General features: G+C 39.7%; 2 protein-coding genes across 8 annotated transcripts in view; one reads left to right on the top strand and one right to left on the bottom strand.

The window, feature by feature from the left end:
- The window catches only part of LOC109933100 (heat shock 70 kDa protein 4), a 67500-nt gene extending 62839 nt beyond the window's left edge, over window positions 1-4661 (bottom strand). The window contains exon 1 of one of the 2 annotated variants that reach the window (XM_020532087.2): window positions 4165-4661. In XM_020532087.2, coding sequence (XP_020387676.1) covers window positions 4165-4271 — 107 coding nt within the window. In that variant the 5' untranslated portion in view covers window positions 4272-4661. The remainder of the gene's footprint in view (window positions 1-4164) is intronic. The other variant, XM_048603407.1, reaches the window with a different exon arrangement.
- The window catches only part of rnf14 (ring finger protein 14), a 31935-nt gene continuing 15513 nt past the window's right edge, over window positions 4645-21066 (top strand). The window contains exons 1-5 of one of the 6 annotated variants that reach the window (XM_048603409.1): window positions 4645-4922; window positions 11570-11730; window positions 12706-12867; window positions 12979-13127; window positions 15963-16016. In XM_048603409.1, coding sequence (XP_048459366.1) covers window positions 12714-12867; window positions 12979-13127; window positions 15963-16016 — 357 coding nt within the window. In that variant the 5' untranslated portion in view covers window positions 4645-4922; window positions 11570-11730; window positions 12706-12713. Of the gene's footprint in view, window positions 4923-11569; window positions 11731-12705; window positions 12868-12978; window positions 13136-13857; window positions 13993-15962; window positions 16017-21066 lie in introns of those variants that run through there. The other 5 variants (XM_048603408.1, XM_048603410.1, XM_048603411.1 and 2 more) reach the window with 5 other exon arrangements.

Raw genomic sequence — 21066 nt, 5'->3', positions numbered from 1 at the left:
CTGCTTGGCCTGCTGTGTTCATCCAGCTCTGCACCTTGTTGTCTCGGATTCTCCAGCATCTGCAGCTCCTACTATCTCCTATCCAATCTTTCTTCATTACTACAACTTTCAAGCTCTGACTGTGTTCTTGCAGATCTCCAAACTCCCCAGAACAATTCAGTCCTTCCTCAAATGCAGATCTATAAACTAGATTTCAGCTGTAGTCTAACTAATTTCTTATAGTTCCAGCATTATGCCCCTTTCTTTGTATTCTATGCCTCACCCAGAGGAAAGCGTTCCACATCTCCGCTTTACCATCTTATCTACCTATTCTGCTATCTTCAAAAGGACTTTTGGATATGCACTCCAATGCGTTACCTTGTTTTCCTTGATTTAATTCAATTTGTCATTTTTCTGCCCACTCGACCAGACCACTGATATCATTCTGGAATCAACAGCAATCCTCTTGACCATCAATTACAAGGCCTTTTTCTGAGTCATCTGCAATCATGCCTTTCACAGTTAAGTCCAAACCATTAACTCACACAAAGAGGACAACACCCAGCTGTGTGGAACATCATAAAAAACAATTTCCATTTGCAAAGACATGCAATCATTGTCATTTATTTCCTGTCACTGAGCCAATTTTGGATTCAACTCAGCAAATTCCCTTGTATCCCATAGGCTTTTACTTAACTGACCAGTCTACCATACAGGGCCTTTCAAATGCCTTACTAAAATCCATGTACATACTATCCATTGACTACCCTAATCAATCCTCTTTTCACTGTTCAAACACAGGAACAAAAAGTGGTTGGAAAAGCTCAGCAGGTCTGGCGGTGAAGGAAAAAATGGAGTTAACGCTTTGGGTCTGGTGACCCTTCCTCAGAACCCCCTTCTTCCTTCCACTGTTGATGGATCTTCTCAATCTTACTGGTTGATCAAGTTGTGCAGTGTGCATCAGATATTAACACAGAAATCCTTAAGGGTTGCATTTTAATATTGAAGCAAACTGTGCAGTGTCTGATGAGCTGCTTTAGGATGCTTATAGAAAAAAAATGTTCAATTTTCCTGTCAGCCATGCACATATTTATAACTTGTGCAATTGTATTACAGATTGCAATTCAAAAGGCTTCAAAAGCCTTGTTCTTTGAGGAATCAATTCTTCCACTGTTTTTCAAACAGCCCGCTGATGATTCTGAAAATCAAATTATACGTGCTACATAGGAACTAGACAATCACCTGCATGGTCCTGTGTTTCAGTACACAAACCATCTGCACATTGATGGAATGTAGTTTTTGCAGTTCACAAAAGCCATTACATTGTAATTAAGTGTCTGGAGTGTAACAATGGCACCATCAGTAATGCCCTAGGACTTTGGGAAGTCAGGAGATGCAGGAAAATGTAATGCCCTCTTACTTGCCAATTTTCCCTGATGCAGATACTACCAGATAAACCCACTTGTATAATGTAACCTGTAAGCGAATTATGTCCTGTGATAAAGTCTATGGAGATACTTCGCTGTGGATCAAAATTTCAGATGACAATCCATTAATACTTTACAGATGACAGGCACCTGGGTAGAACTGCCTCAATTTGTTGTCATAACCATGTGGGTTAACAGCAGGTGCAAGCCACCCTCAACTGATGCAATTTATCTTGATAGGATCTGTTCTTTTATCTTCTTCAAAAGAAGAATGGATAACTCAGAAATTTGCATTGATTTTGACTTTGCAGCAAACAAAATCAACTTCAAAAGTACTGTACATCAAGGTTTCGTGGCCATCTACCAAGCATTCCTTATTTCAAAAATATTGAAAAGCTGATTTTGGGTGGCCTTCCAGTTGCACACAGTAAACAGAGATTCAGGATTGTGTGTCATAGGTCTCCATCCACTTTCCCTGTCCCTATGTGACCAGAAATGATCATTTAAAAACAAGGCATTTATAAAATGTGTGCTATTAACATTACCAGATGCCGTTATAGCCCAGTTTTCAAAAGTACATAATGGACTACACTTGGAGAAAAATATTTTCTGTAGCAATTGGGTCAATTACCAGAGGTCTTAGAATTAAAACAAAACTCTTTCTGCCTTCTGCTAACTGTCCCCTTCTTCCCCATGAGCCATATGGATCAGGTAAACACAAGCAACTTAAGCAATTTAAAATTGACCAAAGTAATAGGCATAATGGCATTAGCAATATTTATAAAATAAAACCACTTAAGAGAAAAGATGGAAATAAAGGTTGATATTGACTAAAAACGCCAATTAACAAACTACAGCTCACTGCTATTCTCTTTTTGATGCAGGCAATGTGTCAGAGGCTGATCAATTCGAATTAGAATGGAAATGCAGCATTCAAGAGGTGGTCGGCGGTATGAATAATCAAAGGATTTTGGAAGGTCAAATTTGAATGCAAAATACAGGGTTAATGGCAGGATACTCGGCAGTGCGGAGGAACAGAGGGATCTTGGGGTCCATATCCATAGATCCCTCAAAGTTGTTACCCAATTTGATAGGTTGTAAAGAAGACATCTGGTGTGTTGCCTTTCATTGGCAGGGGAATTGAGTTTAAGAGCCATGAGGTTATGCTGCAGATCTATAAAACTCTGGTTAGGCCACTCTTGGAATATTGTGTTCAGTTCTGGTCACATCATAGGAAAGATGTGGAAGCTTTAGAGAGGGTGCAGAGGAGATTTACCAGGATGCTGCCTGGACTGGAGGGCAGGTCTTATGAGGAAAGTTTGAGGGAGCTAGGGCTTTTTTCATTGGAGCGAAGAAGGATGAGAGGTGGCTTGATAGAGATGTACAAGATGATGAAGGGCATAGATAGAGTGGATAATCAGAGACTTTTTCCCAGGACAGAAATGACTATTAAGAGGGGGCATAATTTTAAGGTGATTAGAGGAAGGTGTAGGGGAGATGTCAGAGGTAGGTTCTTCACACAGAGTGGTGGGTGTGTGGAATGCGCTGCTGGCAGTGATAGTGGAGTCAGATACTTTACGGATTTTTCAGCAACTTTTGGATAGGCACATGGAGGATAGTAAAATGTAGGGTATGCAAGATAGTTTGATCTTAGAGTAGGATAACAGATCGGCACAACATCGTGGGCTGAAAGGTCTGTACTGATTTTTGTACGTTTAAAAGGAAATTGATCAATATCCTCTGATGCAGCTCAAAAAAACTAACCATTACTGGGAATAACAATACTGTATCAAATCAAACAAAATACTGCACATTGCCATCTCAACATACTTTGATAATTTCAGGGTTGCTCAGCTAGGCAGGAAAGGAAAATGAGGAGGAAAACGTAAACTAGGGGGAAGAATGATGACAATTTGAAAACTAAACACTGTGGATGCTGAAAGTTTGATTTCAAAAACTCAAACACTCAGGTCAAGTAGTACTTGCAGAGGCAGAAATTCACATTTCATTCTGAAGAGGGATCACATCATTTACTGAAATAAGTTATTCCAATTTAGAATTTGCTCAACACTGTTTAAACAGTGATCAATCTTAGAGTGTCTGCTGAGAAGGTAATGTCATACATAAGTATCAAGTAACTACAGCCTGTCAAGTGGGAATTGACAGCAACTACAGTGTAAATATTACTTATTAAAATGAAGACATTTGAGTAGTTACTTCTGAAAATACAGGGAAAAAGTAATAGATTTAGAGCACCAAATACTTTTTACTCCTCATTAAAATAATAATTAGAATATTGTCATTGCAGGCGATAGACACAATCCAAACACAGTACACACTTTTACATTTGAAATACCGAAAAAGCAACACGATGTTTGTTGAAACAAAAACAGGAGCATCTGTGGAGAGAGAAACAAGAGTAATGGTATTGCGCACTGTAACTTGGATTCTTAAGAGTTCAATATCTGCTGATTTAAAATACAACCGTTCAGTGTGACCAAAGAAAGCCGAATACTTCAAAGGCATTGGATGAGGGGAAAAAAAAATATTGGTGCCACTGTTCATCGAGAGAAGTTCGAAAGAAGATTCCAGAAGGCGAAGTGCATGGGGCTATGAGTAAGATGTCAGTCAGCGCCTCCTCCCCGGCCGGCCACGCGCTTGTCTGGGCTGGGGGTGGGGCGGATAGAAACTAGGCCTCAAACCAACCGGCACATTCACTCGCTCCTGCACTGCCCCGCGTCACTCGGCCATTACTTACGGGGTACTCCTGTCGCTGTATTCGTTGGCGGCCGTCTCGATGCCGCCGCCCCTCGCCACGGCCACATAACAGCTCTGGAAACCCACATCGAAGCCGACCACAGACATCTCCAGCTCAAAGCCCAGGCTGCGGACAAACTCAAACACCACTCTGAACCTGTCCCAGTCGACTCCTTTAGACACACTCACTCACACACCCCCCTCCCTCCCCGTCCCCGGTTACTTTCTCTTCTCTCCTAAAGTGTGACAGGGTAGCCGACAAGGACGCCTCTTATCACCATCCGTATTATTACTGTCTTTCTGGTGACTGAAGAGCCCCTGCTGCACACTCAACTCACTGCGATAGATTCTCGTGCAACACCAGCCGGCTCCGATATCACGAGAATTGGTCCCTTCTCGCTCTGTCCAACAGGACTCCTTCAGACGTCACTCGCAGACGGCAGTGACGTCAGGCTTTGTTGCGTACTAACGTGTACGGCGTTCTCCGCCGACGTCATGGACAGGGGTTGGGGGGGCGTCTGTACGGTTACGTCAAATAGACTGGAGATATCTGGGAACGGAGCCTTCACCCGTCCATACTGACACCGGTAACAGTCTGGATATTGGGTGCTATCACTGTTCTCCCACCCCAGAGTCTTTTTTTTTGTTGCATATAAAGCTAAGTTGGCGAGCAGGGAAGGCGCTGTGGTGTGTTTGGGAGGGCCTTCGTGGGATGCTGGTGCTGCGAGTTTTGGGTCAGTCGCTGGTCTCTGGTCTCTGGTAAGTACCCCCTGATAGTCTAACGTGACGGCTGGGTCGCATCGGGAGGGCTGGGCAGGCTGTACCCACCCTCCTCTGCCTTTCCTTAAGGAAGCAAATGCCCCAAATCGGCTGGTGCGAATTGGGCCACGGTGCATGGAGGTTGCTATGGTGAGTCCCAGGGTGTACTGTTTATTGATCGTAGTAGAGGTGATGCCATGGACACGGGGGGGGGGGGGGGGGTGCTACTGCTACTGCTACTGCTACTGCTGACTTATCAATCACATTTGCGAGGCAATACGTTTACCGTTCTGGTGTTTTGGAATTGAGTTTAACGAACCTGGACACTTTTTTTTCCCCCTCAGTGTAATAAACATGAGCCTTTATCTTGCCTATCTTCTGCCACAGACTTCACTTTCTGGTTGTCGCCACGTTTTTGTCGCACTTGCTGCCGTCATTTAACAGTGAAATCGCTCAACTATTTATGATGGGAGATGACAATTGGCTGTACTCTTGGGGAAGCACTTTTTATTCATCCTGGGGTTTAAGCATCACCGGTCAGGCCACCAGTTACTGTCCATCCCAAATTGGCCTGTTGCAGTCGTGTGGTGTAGGTATACTCATATACTGTTCGGAAGGAGATTCCTGGTGACCGTGAAGGAATGGAAACATAGTGTTGAGTTACAGTGTGTGCGCGCGAATTGGTAAGTTTGGCAGTTGGCGAATTTAATATTCTCAACAACGAAAGAGAAATTGCTGAAGAAACTAAGGCCTGGAAGCACCTATGGAGAGAAAGCAGAGTCAAGGTTTTGAGTCTGGTGAAAGTTCATCAGAATTAGAATATCTCCAGCAATTTATGTTTTTGTTTTAGATTTCCAGTATCCATGATTCTTGGTTTTATTTTAATATTCATTAAAATGTCTGTCATTATGTTCATTAGCAATTTTCAAAATATTTTAAAGTTAAATTTGGTGTTTTTGGAAAAAAGTCACATTTTGTTGAACCTTTCCATCTTGCATTCACAAGGACAATTTGCAAGAGTAACAATTCAAGGGGAAACCAACATTAATAATGTATGACAGGGGTATGCTTAGTTGGCAAGTGGACCATGGTACGTGTGTTGTACCAAGAATGCACCTATTAATGTGACAGCTTTTTTAAAATTTTAAACCCAGCAGTTTGACTCTGCCCTGAAAAATGGTTCTCACCTGTCTTGTTGAGTTAAAACAACATTGTGTGTTCAATCTGGCTAATTTTAAATAAAATGTGGCTGTCAACTGACTGACATTAACGCGTGTATTTTCCATAACAACACCTCTACCACTTGACAAACAACTTTTCAAACAAACAGCACTCCCCTCTCATGCAGCATAAAGTTAGTTTCACTATGGTATTTTTGTGAATTGTCCTGGTGAGTGCAAGATGATAAGCTTTGAAAAATGTCTTTGTTTTTCAGCAGTACTCTAGCTTGTCAAGTCTCCTGGACTTGATAGTCTACATCCTATAGTCCTAACATAAGTGATTGCAGAAATAGTAGACGTGATTTTACTGTTCTAACAATCCTTAGATTTTGGAATTGTCCCATTGAAATGGAATACCACAAGAACCAATGGATTAGGTGCAGCAGTAGGCCACTGTTTGGAGCCTACTCTGTTGTTCAAAGATCTGGGCTGATCTGATTCCTGCCAACCCTGATAACCTTTCACTCCCGTGCCCGTCAAGAAATACTACCATTACCTTAAAAAGAAATTCAAGGACTCTACTTTCACCACCTTTTAAGGAAGAGAATTCCAAAGACTTTGGAATCTCTGAGGTGGAAATGAAATTATTGAATCTTAAATGAGTGAGCCTGTAGTTTTAAATAGTCACCCTTCGTTCTGGACTCTCCCACAAAATGAAACCTCTTTTCCATGTAAACCATTCAAAATTTCTCAGGATCTTATATGTTTCTCTCAAGTCACCTCTTAATCTGCAAAACTCCAGTTTTCATGCAGAAAGGAGGGAGACAGAAAGCAAAAATTACAGGTCAGCTAATCTTGCATCTGTCATTGGGAAAATTATATTTTAAAAAATTATATCTGTTGCACTGTAGGAATTTCGCAGGTGAGCAATCATGCTTGTTAGTGATTGCTGACAATGATGAATTCCAGATCCTTATTGAATTCACATTCCACCATCTGCCATGGAAGGATTTGAACCTGGGTCCCTAGAACATTACCTGGGTCTCTGGATTAATAGTCTAGCAATAATGCCACGAAACAACTACCTCCCCCTACTTAAGAATCATTAAATTTTCAGATTTCCAAAAAGCATTCAATAAGGTGACACAACTGGTTACTGAGCTAGGAGGAAACAGCCATCCTTACCCGGTCTGGCCTGCATTTGAATCCAGACACATGGCAACATGGCTGACTCTTAATTCCTCTAGGGCAACTAGGGCTGGGCAAGAAATACTGGCCCAGCTAGCAATGCCCAAGTCCTGTGAATGAATAAAAGAAATTCAACTTAGCCATAGGCTCGTACTATATTTGTACGGATATATTAGTAGTTAATTGATGAAAATTGGAGTTGAGATAAATGGATCATTTTCAGCTTGTCAGACTGTAACTAGTGGAACTTCACAATAATTGTTTCTGGAGTGTCCAACTATTTACTATGTTAGGATTATTAAGGCAATTAAGAGTCAACCATGTTGCTGTGGGTCTGGATTCAACTGCAAGCAAGACCAGGCAAGTAATGCTGTTTCCTCCCCTTAAGGACATTTGTGAAGCAGGTGGGTCTCCCCAACAATCAACTACATGGTTTTTATTCGACCATTAATTCCAGAATTTTCTTCAAATTCCACCATCTGATACAAACCCAGGTCCTCGGAACTTTACCTGGGTCTCTGTATTAATAGCATTAGAATCATTCAGCGTAGAAATAGCCCAGCATGTCTATACCAATCAATAAAAACCAAACAACACTAATTCCATTTACTTGCACTTGGTTCGTAGCCTGTTATGTCCTGGCATTTTGAGTGCTTGTCGATCTAACAATATACCATTAGGCCATTATCTCCCTGCCTGGTAGAATTAGCCTAACCTGCACAATAAACAGATAAAATGTTGGTTCTATTATTCATCATGCATCTGAGTTCATAAGTTAAGAGGCTGGAAGATTTGCCTAGCTAGAAGAAGAAACTACTGTATTGCCGACTCTGTACCTTCAATGAAAGACAGCTCAGGGGTTATGAGTTAACAGGCTAGGAAAGTAACAAGTAAACAACCCACTGGAAACTGGGAGCTGTTTGAGACATGTGATCCTGACAAGTGATAAGAAATTGTTTGTTTCTATAGTTTTGTATAAGTTGTTTACTAAAGGCAGTACCATTTAGTCAATTGTTTTTAGTCATTTGATACAGTTATGGTTTTAAAATATGAAATCTTAATACATCATCCTTTCCAATAAGTTTGAATTTCTCTTCAGGAGTTGTCAGTCACCATGGAGGTTGCCTCAAAATCTATAACAACTTAGATGCAGGATCTGAATACTATACCCGAATGAATATAGCTAGGAAAGCAAGTTGTAAAGAGGACGTGGTCTGAAAAGGCAAATGGATAGAGAAGTGATTGGGCAAAAATTGGCAGATGGAGAATAATACAGAAAATGTATGCTCATTCACTTTGGAAAGAACAGAAAAGGGGAATGGAAAGAGACAACAGAATACTGCAGTACAGTGGGAACTGGATGTTTCTGTACATGAAACACAGGTATGCAGATACAGCAAGTAACCAGGAAAGCAAATGGTAAGTTGGTGTTTACTGAAAGGTGGATGGAACTTAAAAGCAGAGGGAGCCTTGTGACAAAGGATTTGATGCCCCACATCTAGAGTGGGGCATATGCTTTTGGCCTCAAGATTTAGGAAATAATGTATTTGTATTGGTAGCAGCCCAGACATGGGATTATTCCTTGGGCTGTAGGATTTGTGATGACAGGCCAGCCTATGGTTGACCTTTTTGTCCTGCCAATTGAGGCCCATAAGTGGGGTGAAGATGTGATATGATGCATTAATTTCTTTATATATATGACTTCTGTTATTAATATAGGCACTGGAGTGTGGAGACAAACATTTTTCACTGCATTTTTTTTGTAAAAATACAAGTGACAATAAATTACTATTCTATTCCTTTCCAGGATGTCATAACATATATGAACAAGTTGATTAGAAATATCTACAAAACAGAACAAATGAAACCTGGCAATTACAGCTCCATTACTCTACACTCAATCATCAATAAAGTGTTGGAAGGAATCAACAACAGTACTCTCAGGCTGCACTTCCTTATTGATTAAACCATTCGCTAACACTCAGTTTGGAATCCTCCACGGCCACGTAGCTCCTGATCTCCTTTACAGTATTAGTTTAAATGTGAACTAAACTCGTGTCTTGACTCCCCAAAGCCGGTTCACTATACTGTCACAGACTCGTGTAGCATGAACGTAGACCCTTTTATCCAACTCGGCCGTGCTGACCAGACATTCCAATCTGACCTGGTCTCACTTGGCCCATATCCCTCTAAATCCCAACAAGGTGCAAGTCAGGAGTGGGATGGAATGCTGCACTCCGCTTGCCTGGAAGAATGCTGCTCCAGCCACACTCCTGAAGCTTGATACAAACAAGGACAAAGCAGCCCGTTTGGCAACACATCCACAGTTACTGACTCCTTCCTCCACCCATGCACAGTGGCAGCAGTTATGTTTGATCTACAGGATGCACTGCAAAAATTGCTCTTTTGACAGCAGCTTTCAAATCCACATCCAGTGCCATTTAGAGAGAGAAGGCTGGCAGGTATCACGAAGTACAACTTCACTCCAATCCCCAAATCTTCCTGACGTGCAAATGTAGCACCATTCCTTCTCTCTTGCTGGGTCAAAATTCTGGAACTCTTTCTCTAATAGCATCATTAATGTATCAGCAGCAAATGGACTGCAGCAATTCAAGATGGCAGTTTAACACCACCATCTTGAGGATAATTGGGGATTGGTAATAAATGCTGATGCAGCCTGTGACACCCAGATCCCCTGAACAAATTAAAATAAAACTTGTTTTTTTGGGACACATATAATTAAAACACAACAAAATGACCTACCAGTAGTAATAGAACCTAATTTTTAATTTTTAAAAATTCTGTTCTTTGTTACTTTCAGATTCTGCTACATCATCTGCCATGTTTTTCATCGAGAATGACAGTTACTCAAAAGCAACATATGACAATATAAATGTTTACTTATTTTTCATTTATATTTAAGTTTTTAATCAATTTGATCTAATTCTTAATGGTTCTGCAAACAACTGGCCTCAGTTGCAAATTTGATATAACAACCATATTCCTCAGGGAAAATCATCTCTATCCTTTCTCTGTGTAATTGATGTTAACTGGTAGTAAGCCAATCAGAAAGTTTAGGTTCAACCCTCCTGCCCTGGACGTGACATAACTAACACACAGATGATTAGAAGTATCTGCAAAACAGGGCAATTACCGCTGTATCACTCTACACTCAATTATGCACAAAGTGTTGCCATTCTGAATGAATCTACCTTATTGCGTGACTAACAGAAAATACGTTAATTGATTCAGTGAAATTGTTCTGATACTTTTCTGTCCATTTAATACTTTAACCATTTGTTAGATATTCCTAGATAAATGTGCATTTGCTCAATGCATAAAATGACATGGATTGAAATCTTTTCCAATTATGCAATTAAATTAGACCACATTTCTCCCCCCCCCACTGAATGTTAGCTTTACCTATATACACACAATATATTTTAGAGAAAAGGGTGTCAGTGCTAGAAGGGTGGAACATAATCTCTGTCATCAGTCTCACAATTAGGCGCCAATGTCTGATTGGAAATCTGGGTGTGCTAATCCATCCATAGACTTTTATCCAAGTTGCCACTACTTATTAACTTGTGAAGCTTGACTGCAAACTTTGGTGTTGGGGTGGGGAAACAGTGCAGGGAGAGACATCAAAATTGTTGTCAGTCCACACACATTCTGTTGGTATTGCTGGGGCTAAGGATCAAAAGTAAAAACCCAGGTTGCTTTCTCTTCTATTCATTTGCTATTGCATGACGTACTACTCTTAACGAATCGTGATTGATACTAGCTCACGGAATGACCACTGCCATAAAGTAGTGTGTGTTTGTTTAAGATTTGAATAGTTCAACCAATCCATCAAAGAACTACAGATAATTCATGCTGAAAATAATTAAAGCATCACCTACCAAGACAGTCAGATTTTATTTTGCTGAGCAGCAAACCTAGGGAAAGTAGGTGATTGAAGCTGAGTGTAATTTTTATTTTGCTGTCCACACGTTGGCTGGAGCCAAATTTAAGATTGTTCAATTTATCTCCTAATAGCATCCTTCAACACAGCAAAAAAACTAGATTTAAACTTGTACCATACTATTAAGTAAGTGTGTTGAAACTGCTACATAGCAATGTGCGTTTCCCTTCCCATTGTATTAATTGTCAGTGGACGAAACTCATTCTAATCGTTTTGCTTACTGATCTGGGATTCAATCGATAATTGCACAAAATCGGCAAACGTGTCGACTTTTACCTTTGCTGCATGAATGTTATGCTACAAATGTTTGAAAATTGTCTTTGTTTTTGTGTAAGTTGGAAGAAACCAAGAAATAAGAGTAAATCATACAGCATTTGGAACCTGCTCCACTATTCATAGTAAAACAGAGTTTTGGATGATGGCGATCTGAGAACAGTTCCGAAGAGGAGTTGCCAGATTTAAAACATTAACTCTGTTTCTCTGACCATCTCATAAGGTTATCATTGATCTTAAAATTCAACTCTACTAATTTTCGTGTCCCTCAATTCCTGTAGAGTGTAAAAATCTGTCATACTCAGCCTTATGTATACTTGACAATAGGGTTAGAGACTTCCAAAGATTCTCAACCTCTGGATTAAGAAATTATTCCTCATCTCAATCCTAAATCGTTGAGCCCTTCCTTTAAGATTATGTACTTCTAGTTCTGGATGCCCCAGTTGAATTGTCCAATCTTACAGCATCCGGACTGGTGAGCCCTCTCATAATTTTAATCTGCTTCAGTGAGATCATTTTCCACTTTTTGTTTTCTAAACTCCCATGGAAAATTTGTACTTGTCCCAATCATTCACTCCTCGTAGGATAATTTTTTTCATCATAGGAATCCATCTAACATATCTTTGCACCACCTACAAGATATTATATATTTCCTTGGATGTGGAGATCGCAACTGTACGCAATATAGCAAAACTCAGTAAAATTTCAAAAAGACACCTGTACTGCATTTCTCTTGTAACACATGTCAATACCAATCCTTCTGAATAATAGTATTTGGTAGTTTGCCAGTTTTCAAAAAGAAATCCAGGCTTTCTAACCTTCCGCCAAAGTTAATGACCTCATATTTATCCACTTTATATTCCATTTGTCACCTTCTTACCACTCATTTAACTTGTCTATCAAAAATCTTTTTTGGTGGCAGGGACAACAAACTTGATTCTGATGTCCTATCACTAAAAGGGGTTTTCACTCGGACTGTTCTCATGCGCTGAAATGCTTGATTTGTTTACTGGGAAGTTTTCTCTCCACTCTCCTACCAAAACTTTTTTTTTTTTTTTATCCTTTCAGTTAACAATTCCACATGAACTAAAAATGAGGATGGGTTGAAAATCTGATTTTAAGGTAGCTACTTGCAATCATAAGGAGTTATTTGGCACCAATTTTCATTATTTAAAAAAAAATCTTGTTCAATTCCCAGAAATCTAGATGTCTGCCAGAGATAAAGAAGAACAGGATGATGAACTGCTGGCTCTTGCTAGTATTTATGAGGAGGATGAGTTTAAAAGGGCAGAATCTGCTACAGGTGGAGAAATAAGCATATGTTTGGAATTGCCACCAAACTTCAGAATAAATGTTCAAGGTAAGTGGAACTGATGATATATGTCATAACTGTAAGGTTTGAAGCGCATGTGGTTTAGCAAATTTTAATGCAAGTGCCTCCTGATAATGAGAATTACTTTTCTTGATTCAGGTGACGAAAAGCAGAATAAAAAGGACCTGATTGAATATGCAGTTTCTTTTTTGCCACCTCTTGCGTTGAAGTTTGAACTTCCTCCAGATTATCCATCATGTTCAGCTCCTAAATACACCTTGAGCTGCAAGTGGCTTTCACAAGCTCAGGTTTGCAGGTTATTCTTGTTTTTATTGAAATAAACATTATAAAGAAAGGACAAGGGGCTTTGGAAGGGTACAGTTAAAACTTGGAGTAAATTCCAGCAGTGCAACGTGGCAATAAAAATGTGAAGAAATTTGATTTAATTTCACTCTTGTTTTGCCACTTTATTTACAACAAACCTTGTTTTTCTGGAATACCATAATATATTTACATAACATCGCTGATATTTAATATGAACGTTACACAAAATGCATATGGCAAGTAGTCAAACCACTAATTTTCTATTGTGTGGTAACTCAGCTTGGTAGTCGCCCACGTTAATAGCCACCTTTACCAAGGCTCAAGTGCATTCCTTGCTGTTTGAAATGTGTAATTAAGATAGCAGTACTTTTAAGTCAAAATTTCTTATTTTTCAATTTCTCCCTCCATACTATGAGTATAATTACTTGATAACTAAATCTCTTATGACAAACCAGACATTGGAATCTAAAAGTAGGGAGATTTTGTTATGGTTTTAGAAGATGGTGACGAGACTTACAAAATCCATTTTGTGCATCCATTTGTGTTACGCAAGCCAGTGCAGTTAAAGTTGTGACATAAGAACAAATGTTCCACCTTTTGAAGGGACTCCTGAAGTATTTCAATAGGTCACTAAGACTTTAATGATTATTACTGTGCATTTTGGTCAGTTTCTCAACAAGAAAAAGTCAAAAAGGTGACTTAATTTTTCCACAGTGCCGCTGTGATTTGGCTTATACAGTCGAAGCAAAAGATGGCCTGTTGTCAATAGAGCTATGACCAGAGCAACTAAAGAGCTGGAATTGTGCTAATAATTAGATGCTGGAGTGCAATCTTGTGAGGCCCAGGCAGGTGCGATTTATTTATTTATTTATTTTTATTTTTTATTTACTTTTTTTTGGGAGCAGTTTGATTCAATTGGAATAGAGAGCCAATAAGTTTGGATGTCGGAGCTTGAAAACTCAGTGGCAGCACCAGCTTGATTAGGTGAAAAGGCTAAAATTGGGCTGGTATTTAGGCACTTGTGAGCAGTGGAATCATGGGTATGTAGTCTTGAGAGAAGCAATTGAACGACCAAGATATGAACAAGCATTGAGGCAGCCTGTGCTGGAGTAGCTTTGAGGAAGTGTACGTATAGATCATCAAAAGTGAAGTATTGGGAACCCTTACGAAAGAGACAAAGTTTTAATGAGATTCAGTGACCCACATTGTTACTGTCTGGGTGGGTTGCTGAAAATCCAAAGCATCTGACTTGACCATGTATAATTTGACACAGTCAGGATGTTTTGACCACTGTTTGTTAGCCTGTGTATATTCTGAACGTTATGTGAAAGATTTATACACATATATGGTTTATCATTTTACTTTCCTAACCTTGCATTGTAAAGTTCATGTTGTTTGTTTAAAACTTATGGATTCTTGTGGCTTTATCTCTTGAGTATCTGGGATTTCAAAATTTATATTTTACTCAAGAAGTTACTAATCCCTAACCTGATTGTAACATCTGAAATCTTAACATCACTTGACAGTCTTCTCTAGAAGGGTTTGCAGACCACAAATGGAGAACTGTGTAAAAGTTTGTTCTTCTTATTTAAGAAAGTAAATGTTCGTTAGAAACAATATATAGAAGGCTCACTAGGATGATTCCTGCGATGAAGGAGTTGCTTTGTGACGAAGGGTTAAACAGGTTGGGTCTGTGACAACAAGGTGCAGGGCTGGATGAACACAGCAGGCCAAGCAGCATCATAGGAGCAGAGAGGCTGACGTTTTGGGCCTAGACCCTTCATCAGAAAAGGGGGAGGGGAAGGGGGTTTTGAAATAAATAGGGAGAGAGTGGGAGGCGGATAGAAGATGGATAGAGGAGAGGATAGGTGGAGAGGAAACAAACAGGTCAAAGAGGTGGGGATGGAGCCAGTAAAGGTGAGTGTAGGTAGGGAGTTAGGAAGGGGATAGGTCAGTCCAGGGGGGACGGACAGGTCAAGGGGGCGGGATGAGGTTGGTCGGTAGGAGATGGAGGTGCGGCTTGAGGTGTACACTAGCTTTTGGAAGAATGAGAGGTGATCTTATTGAAACTTGTACAGTTCTGAGGGGACTTGACTGAGTGGATGCTGATCGGATTTTTGTCCTTTTATAGGAGAGACTAGAAGTAGGGAACACAGCTTAAAAAATAATGTGTCTCCCATTTAAGGCAGTTTTTTTTTTTTTTTTTTTTTTTTTGAGGATTGTTAGTCTCTGGCATTCTCTTCCCAGAGAGTAGTGAAGAAAGGGTCACTGAGTATATTTAAAGCTGAGTGAAATAGATCTTGACTGACAAGGATTTTGAAGGTTTTGGGGAATAAAGAGGAAGGTAAAGATCACAATCAGATTTTGTCATATGGCAGATTAAGCTCAACAAATCAAATGGCCTACTTCTATTCCAAATTTATGTTTGTATTCACATTAATTTATTAAGCAAATTGTTTTTTTGATTGTCCCAATGTCTTTGTTTTAAAATTCTGTGAATTTTTTTGTTCTTGAAAGATATTGGTGTTTCCTTTCTGAATTTACTGCTGACATTAATGCTCGTGCTGTTTTGGTATGAATGATTCCAGCACGTGGGATTGTAAAATTAACGGATGATGTAACGTGTCTGCCTGAGAATTGATCCATGACTCATTGAAACTTTCCATTTATAACTGAGTAAAGAATTGGCTGGAGTGCAGCTTCTAAAGATCTGTGAATAAATCTCTGAAAGTTAATAAGTTTAACAGAAGATCATTAAATTTAACACTCCAGAATAGTTTCATTTATTGTTGTGAGGCTCTGCTTTTTTTTTCTGGCAGAAGAAAGTGTTTACTTCAACCCGTGGTCCCCACTCTCCCAGTTTGCTTTGCCATGTAAGTCAAGATAGCTGGTTCAATTCCAAGTGCCTATTGAATTAGTGGTCATCATTAGGGTGATGGTAGCTTTCTAAAATTGACTTCACCATCAGTGATTTAAAGAGGAAAAATATCAGCATCATCGTCTGCCTCTGTTTTTCCGTTAATCTTTGAACATTAATAAGAGCAGAAAAAGGCAAAGGGGTAATTATTTTTGCTCTCTTGTCCACGGTTAGTAGGAAGTAGACTGCAGAAATACAATTTTTGGACTTGTACCTGAAGATTGGTCATGAGTGTCATAAATAATGGAATTATAGTTATTAGGAGTCATTAGCTTTGAGGGAGAATGAAAGGAGAAAATTTCACAAACAGAAGGAAAGCAAAACCTTTAAGTCAGAGGATTTTAAATAGTATTTAAAAGGTGCTGGTGCTGCAAGTCGTAAATTTCTTGCATCTGAGACACTAAGGAGGTGGAATGTGCAGATCTTTAAATTCTAAAATATGCCTTTGTAAAGTTCTGAGAGACAGTAGAAGGCAGTACTCTTGTCAGAGTTCCAATTGGCAGGTTTTCAGTTGAAGAGAGGTGATTATTGAATTGTTTGATGTAGTGTTTAAAGTTATGCCTGAATAGATGAGAAAAGTATTTCCAGGAGGTTAAAATGAGAGACATAGAATTAAATTTTTCAGTACAGAATGAAGCTATTTACCCCATTTAACATGTGCTGAATCTTTGGAAATGTTGTCCAGTATTGCAGTCAACCTTTCTCCTCACAATCCTTCAGATCAGCTCTCTTCAGATACATGTCTGATTGCCTTTTGTAAGTTCCTGTTGAATCTGATTCTTCCACCCTTTCAGGAATGTTCTAGATCGACGCAACCCTCTCACTGAATTTTTTTCTCATTCCCCTCGAGTTGTCAAGCCAGTTATTTAAAATCTGGTTACTGACCTTACTTTGCTAAATTGACCCCCTAAAACTTTGAAATATCTTTTATGCTTTTTCTTACCTGTTCTAAGGAGAACTGTCAGAGCTTCTCCAGTCTTTCTTCATAGCTGGCATCATCTTGATAAATGTTCTGTGTACCCTCTGAGGCCTTTCTGTCCTTACCAAACCATGATGCCCAGGATACATTGGGTGTAATAAAACAAAGAACTGGATGCTGGAAATTTGAAACAAAACAGAAATTGTTGAGACACTCAGCAGGTCCGGCAGTGTTTGTGGAGAGAAAGCAGAGCTAATGTTTTGACTTCAGTTACCCTTCTTCAGAACGGTTCACATGTACATTGTATTCCAGCAGAGGCCTAACCAGTGATGTGTAAAGATTTTAACATGACTTTCTTAATTTAACGTTCAAAGCCAAGTGTCATTTCCACTTTGTTAACTGCTTGATAAACTTAACCTTTTTAAATATGATTTAAGACCAAGCAGAAGAAGCCTTTATATGCAGTACTTTTAAAGCTTGAGTGCAGTGCAAGGGTTTGTGATTTGTACGATAATAGGTTGTCTTTTTTGAGATCTGAAGTGTTACCAATTGAAAGACAAACAGCCCATTTCCGTGTTGGAGTTTCTCTATAATCCCCAAACACATTCATGCATCATTAAATCTATGCTGAACAAAAATTGCTGGAAATCACAGCAGGTTTCGAGTCTAGATAACGCTCAAAATGTTAACTTGCTCTCCCTCCATGGATGCTCCCTGACACACTGATGCTGGAAATCAGTGTGTCAGGGAGCATCCATGGAGAGAGAGCAAGTTAACATTTTGAGTGTTATCTAGACTCAACCTGCTGTGATTTCCAGCATTTTTTGTTCAGGACAAACTGCAGCAATTTGCTCCTAAATGAAATTATGCTCTTGTCAGTTCACCAAAATCTGTCCTTGATTTGAGTGCAACTTACAGTAGAGTGCAGGAGTTAAGGACTTCAGGAAGTTAAATGGAGTGAGGGAAAGAAATGTTCGGTTGCTGTTCCTAAAATTGTTCAACCTTGAGGAATTGACTCTTGCTGTGTTACAGGAGAAGCTGGTTAATTGGTGAGTGTTTGGAAAATGATTAAGACCATAAGACATAGGAGCAGAAATTAGGTCATTCAGCCCATCGAGTTTGCTCCACCATTCAATCACGGCTGATAAGTTTCTCAACCCCTTGACAATCAAGAAGCTATCTATCTCCATCTTAAATGTACTCAATGATCTGGCCTCCCCAGCCTTCTGTGGCAGTGAATCCCATAGATTCACCACTTCTGGCTGAAGAAGTTTCTCCTTATCTACGTTCTCAAAGGTCTTCCCTTTACTCTAAGGTTGTGCCCTCGGGTCCTAGTCTCTCCTACCAATGGAAACGAAATACAAGATTAAAGTACGTTCTGTTTCCAAGGCTTAATATGTTAGAACAGTAAGGTAAATAAAATGATTTAAAAAACATAGTGTATATTATGTTGAATAAAATAAATATGTATTTCCTTAGAATTGAGGAGGAGATGGCCGAATTGTATTACTGCTAATTTATTAATCCAGACACCCAGGCTAATGTTCTGGAGATCCACATTTGAATCCTACCACAGCAGATGATGAAATTTGAATTTAATAAAAATCTGGAATTAAGAGTCTAATGATGAGTACAAAACCATTGTTTGAAAAACCCATCTGCTTCCCTAATGTCCATTAGGGAAGAAAACTGCTATCCTTATCTAGTCTGGCCTACATGTGACTGTAGACATATGGCAATGTAGTTGACTCTTACCTGCCTCTTGGACAGCGACACCACTCCATGAATGGGTTTTTTTTTTAAAAAAACCATATCATGGTGAGACAGATGTGCCACAGTTGCAGCATATGGTAGTTCTTGCATATTAGGTTGGTCCCGAGCAAACCTGTTTGTGACAAATGTTTGACGTTCAAGAAACTTTGGCTCAGTTATAGAGTTGTAGAGTTTTTACATTAAGGAAACAGACCCTTCAGTCCAACTTGTCCACGTTGACCAAGTTTTCCAAACTTAACTAGTCCCATTTGCCTCACTTTGGCTCATATTTCTCTAAACCTTTCCTATTCATGTCCCTATCCAAATGTCTTTTAAATGTTGTACCTGCATCTACCACTTCCTCAGGCTGTTCATTCCGTACATGAACCACCCTCTGTGTGAAAAAGTTTCACATCAGCCCCTTTCTAATTCTTCCTCCTCCCATCTTAAAAATATGCCCCTGAGTTTTGAACTCATCCGCCCTAGGAAAAAGACATTTGCTTCACCTTATCTATGCCCCTCCTGCTTTTATAAACATCTATAATGCCACCCCTCAACCTCCTATACTCCGACCAAAAAAAAAGTCCCAACCTATCCAGCCTTCCTTATAACTCAAACACTCCAGTTCCGGCAACTTCCTTGTAAATCTTTTCTGAACCCTCTCCCTATAACACATCAATCAGTACAACATCAACATGACATCCCAACTCTTGTACTCGACAGTCTAAACAATGATGGCAAGTTTGCTATACACCTTCTTAGCCACCCTGTCTACCTGTGATGCAACTTCCAAAGAACTATGTACCTGAACCCCTAGATTTTTCTGTTTGACATTACCCAGGGTTCTTCCATTAACTGTATAAGTCCTGTACTTGTTTGTTTTACCAAAATGCAAACCTTGCATTTATCCAAATTAAACTCCATCTGCCACTTCTAAGCCCATTGACCCAATTGATCAAGATCTCTTTGTAATCGTAGATAACCTTCCCTATGCAGTAGATCACCAATTTTGGTGTCATCTGGAAACCTACGAGCCATGTCTCCTAAATTCTCATCCAAATTGTTTTATATAAATAACAAATAAAAATGGACCCAGTACCGATCCTTGTGGAACACTGCTGGTCACAGGCCTCGGGTCCAAAAAAAACTCTCCACCTCCACCCTTTGTCTCAAGCCAATTTTGTATCCATTTGGCAAGCTCTCCCTGAATCCCATTTGATCTAACTTGACTAATTAATCTACCATGCAAAAATCTTGCCAAAGGCTTTACTAAAGTCCTCGTAGACAATGTCTACCACTCTGCCCTTTATCAATCTTTTTGGTTAAGTCCTCAAACAATTCAAGCAAGTTTGTGAGACGATTTCCCACGCACAAAGCCATGCTGACTATCCCTAATCAGTCCTGCCTTTCCAAATGCATGTAAATCCTATCTCCCAGAATCCCCTCCAACAACCTACCCACCACTGATGTCAAACTCACAGGTCTTTGGTTCCCAGATTCTCCTTACAGCCTTCCTTAAAGAAAGGCTAGCCACACTCCAGTCCTCCAGCATCTCACCCGTGGCTGTAGATAATAAATATATCTGCTCAGGGCTCCACCATTTCTTCCCTAACTTCCCGTAATATCCTGCAATATACTTGACCAGGTCCCAGAGATTTATCCAGCTTTATATTTTAAGACCTCTAGCACTTCCTCTTCTGTAATGTGGACTGTTTTCAAGACAATATTTATTTCCCCCGAGTTCCCTAGCCTCTATTTCTTTCTTCACAGTGAAGAAAAAGATACGAAATATCTATTTAGTATCTGTCCCATCTCCTGTGGTTCCACAAATAGCTGACCTTGTTGATCTTTAAGGGGGCCTATTCTCTCCCTAGTTGCTCTTTTGCTCTTAATGTACTTGTGGAATCTCTTTGGATTATCCTTCACCTGCCAAGGCTATCTTATTTCCTTTTTTTGCCATTTTGATTTCTCTCTTAAGGATGCCTCTCCGCCCCTTATATTCTTCGAGATTCACTTGATCTCAGTTGTCTATACCTAATATATGACTCCTTCTTATTCTTGACCAGAGCCTCAATATCTTTATTCATCCATTGTTCCCTACTCTTACCACCTTACCCTTCAGTCTAATAGGGACATAATGCCTCTAAACTCTCGCTATCTTACTTCTGACAGCCTCCCACTTGTCAGTCATCCCTTTACCTGCTAACAGTCTACTCCAACCAACTCTTGAAAGTTCCTGTCTCAGCAAAACTTGCCTTACTCCAATTAGAACTTTAACTTTTATACGAGGCCCAAGGTTTTCCATAACTATTTTAAAACCAGTAGAATTATAATT

The sequence above is a fragment of the Rhincodon typus genome, chromosome 12, assembly GCF_021869965.1.
Source record: "Rhincodon typus isolate 14 chromosome 12, sRhiTyp1.1, whole genome shotgun sequence".
Lineage (NCBI taxonomy): Eukaryota > Metazoa > Chordata > Chondrichthyes > Orectolobiformes > Rhincodontidae > Rhincodon > Rhincodon typus.
Note: the sequence above shows the minus strand (reverse complement) of the source record. Positions and strands in the feature narration are given on the sequence as shown.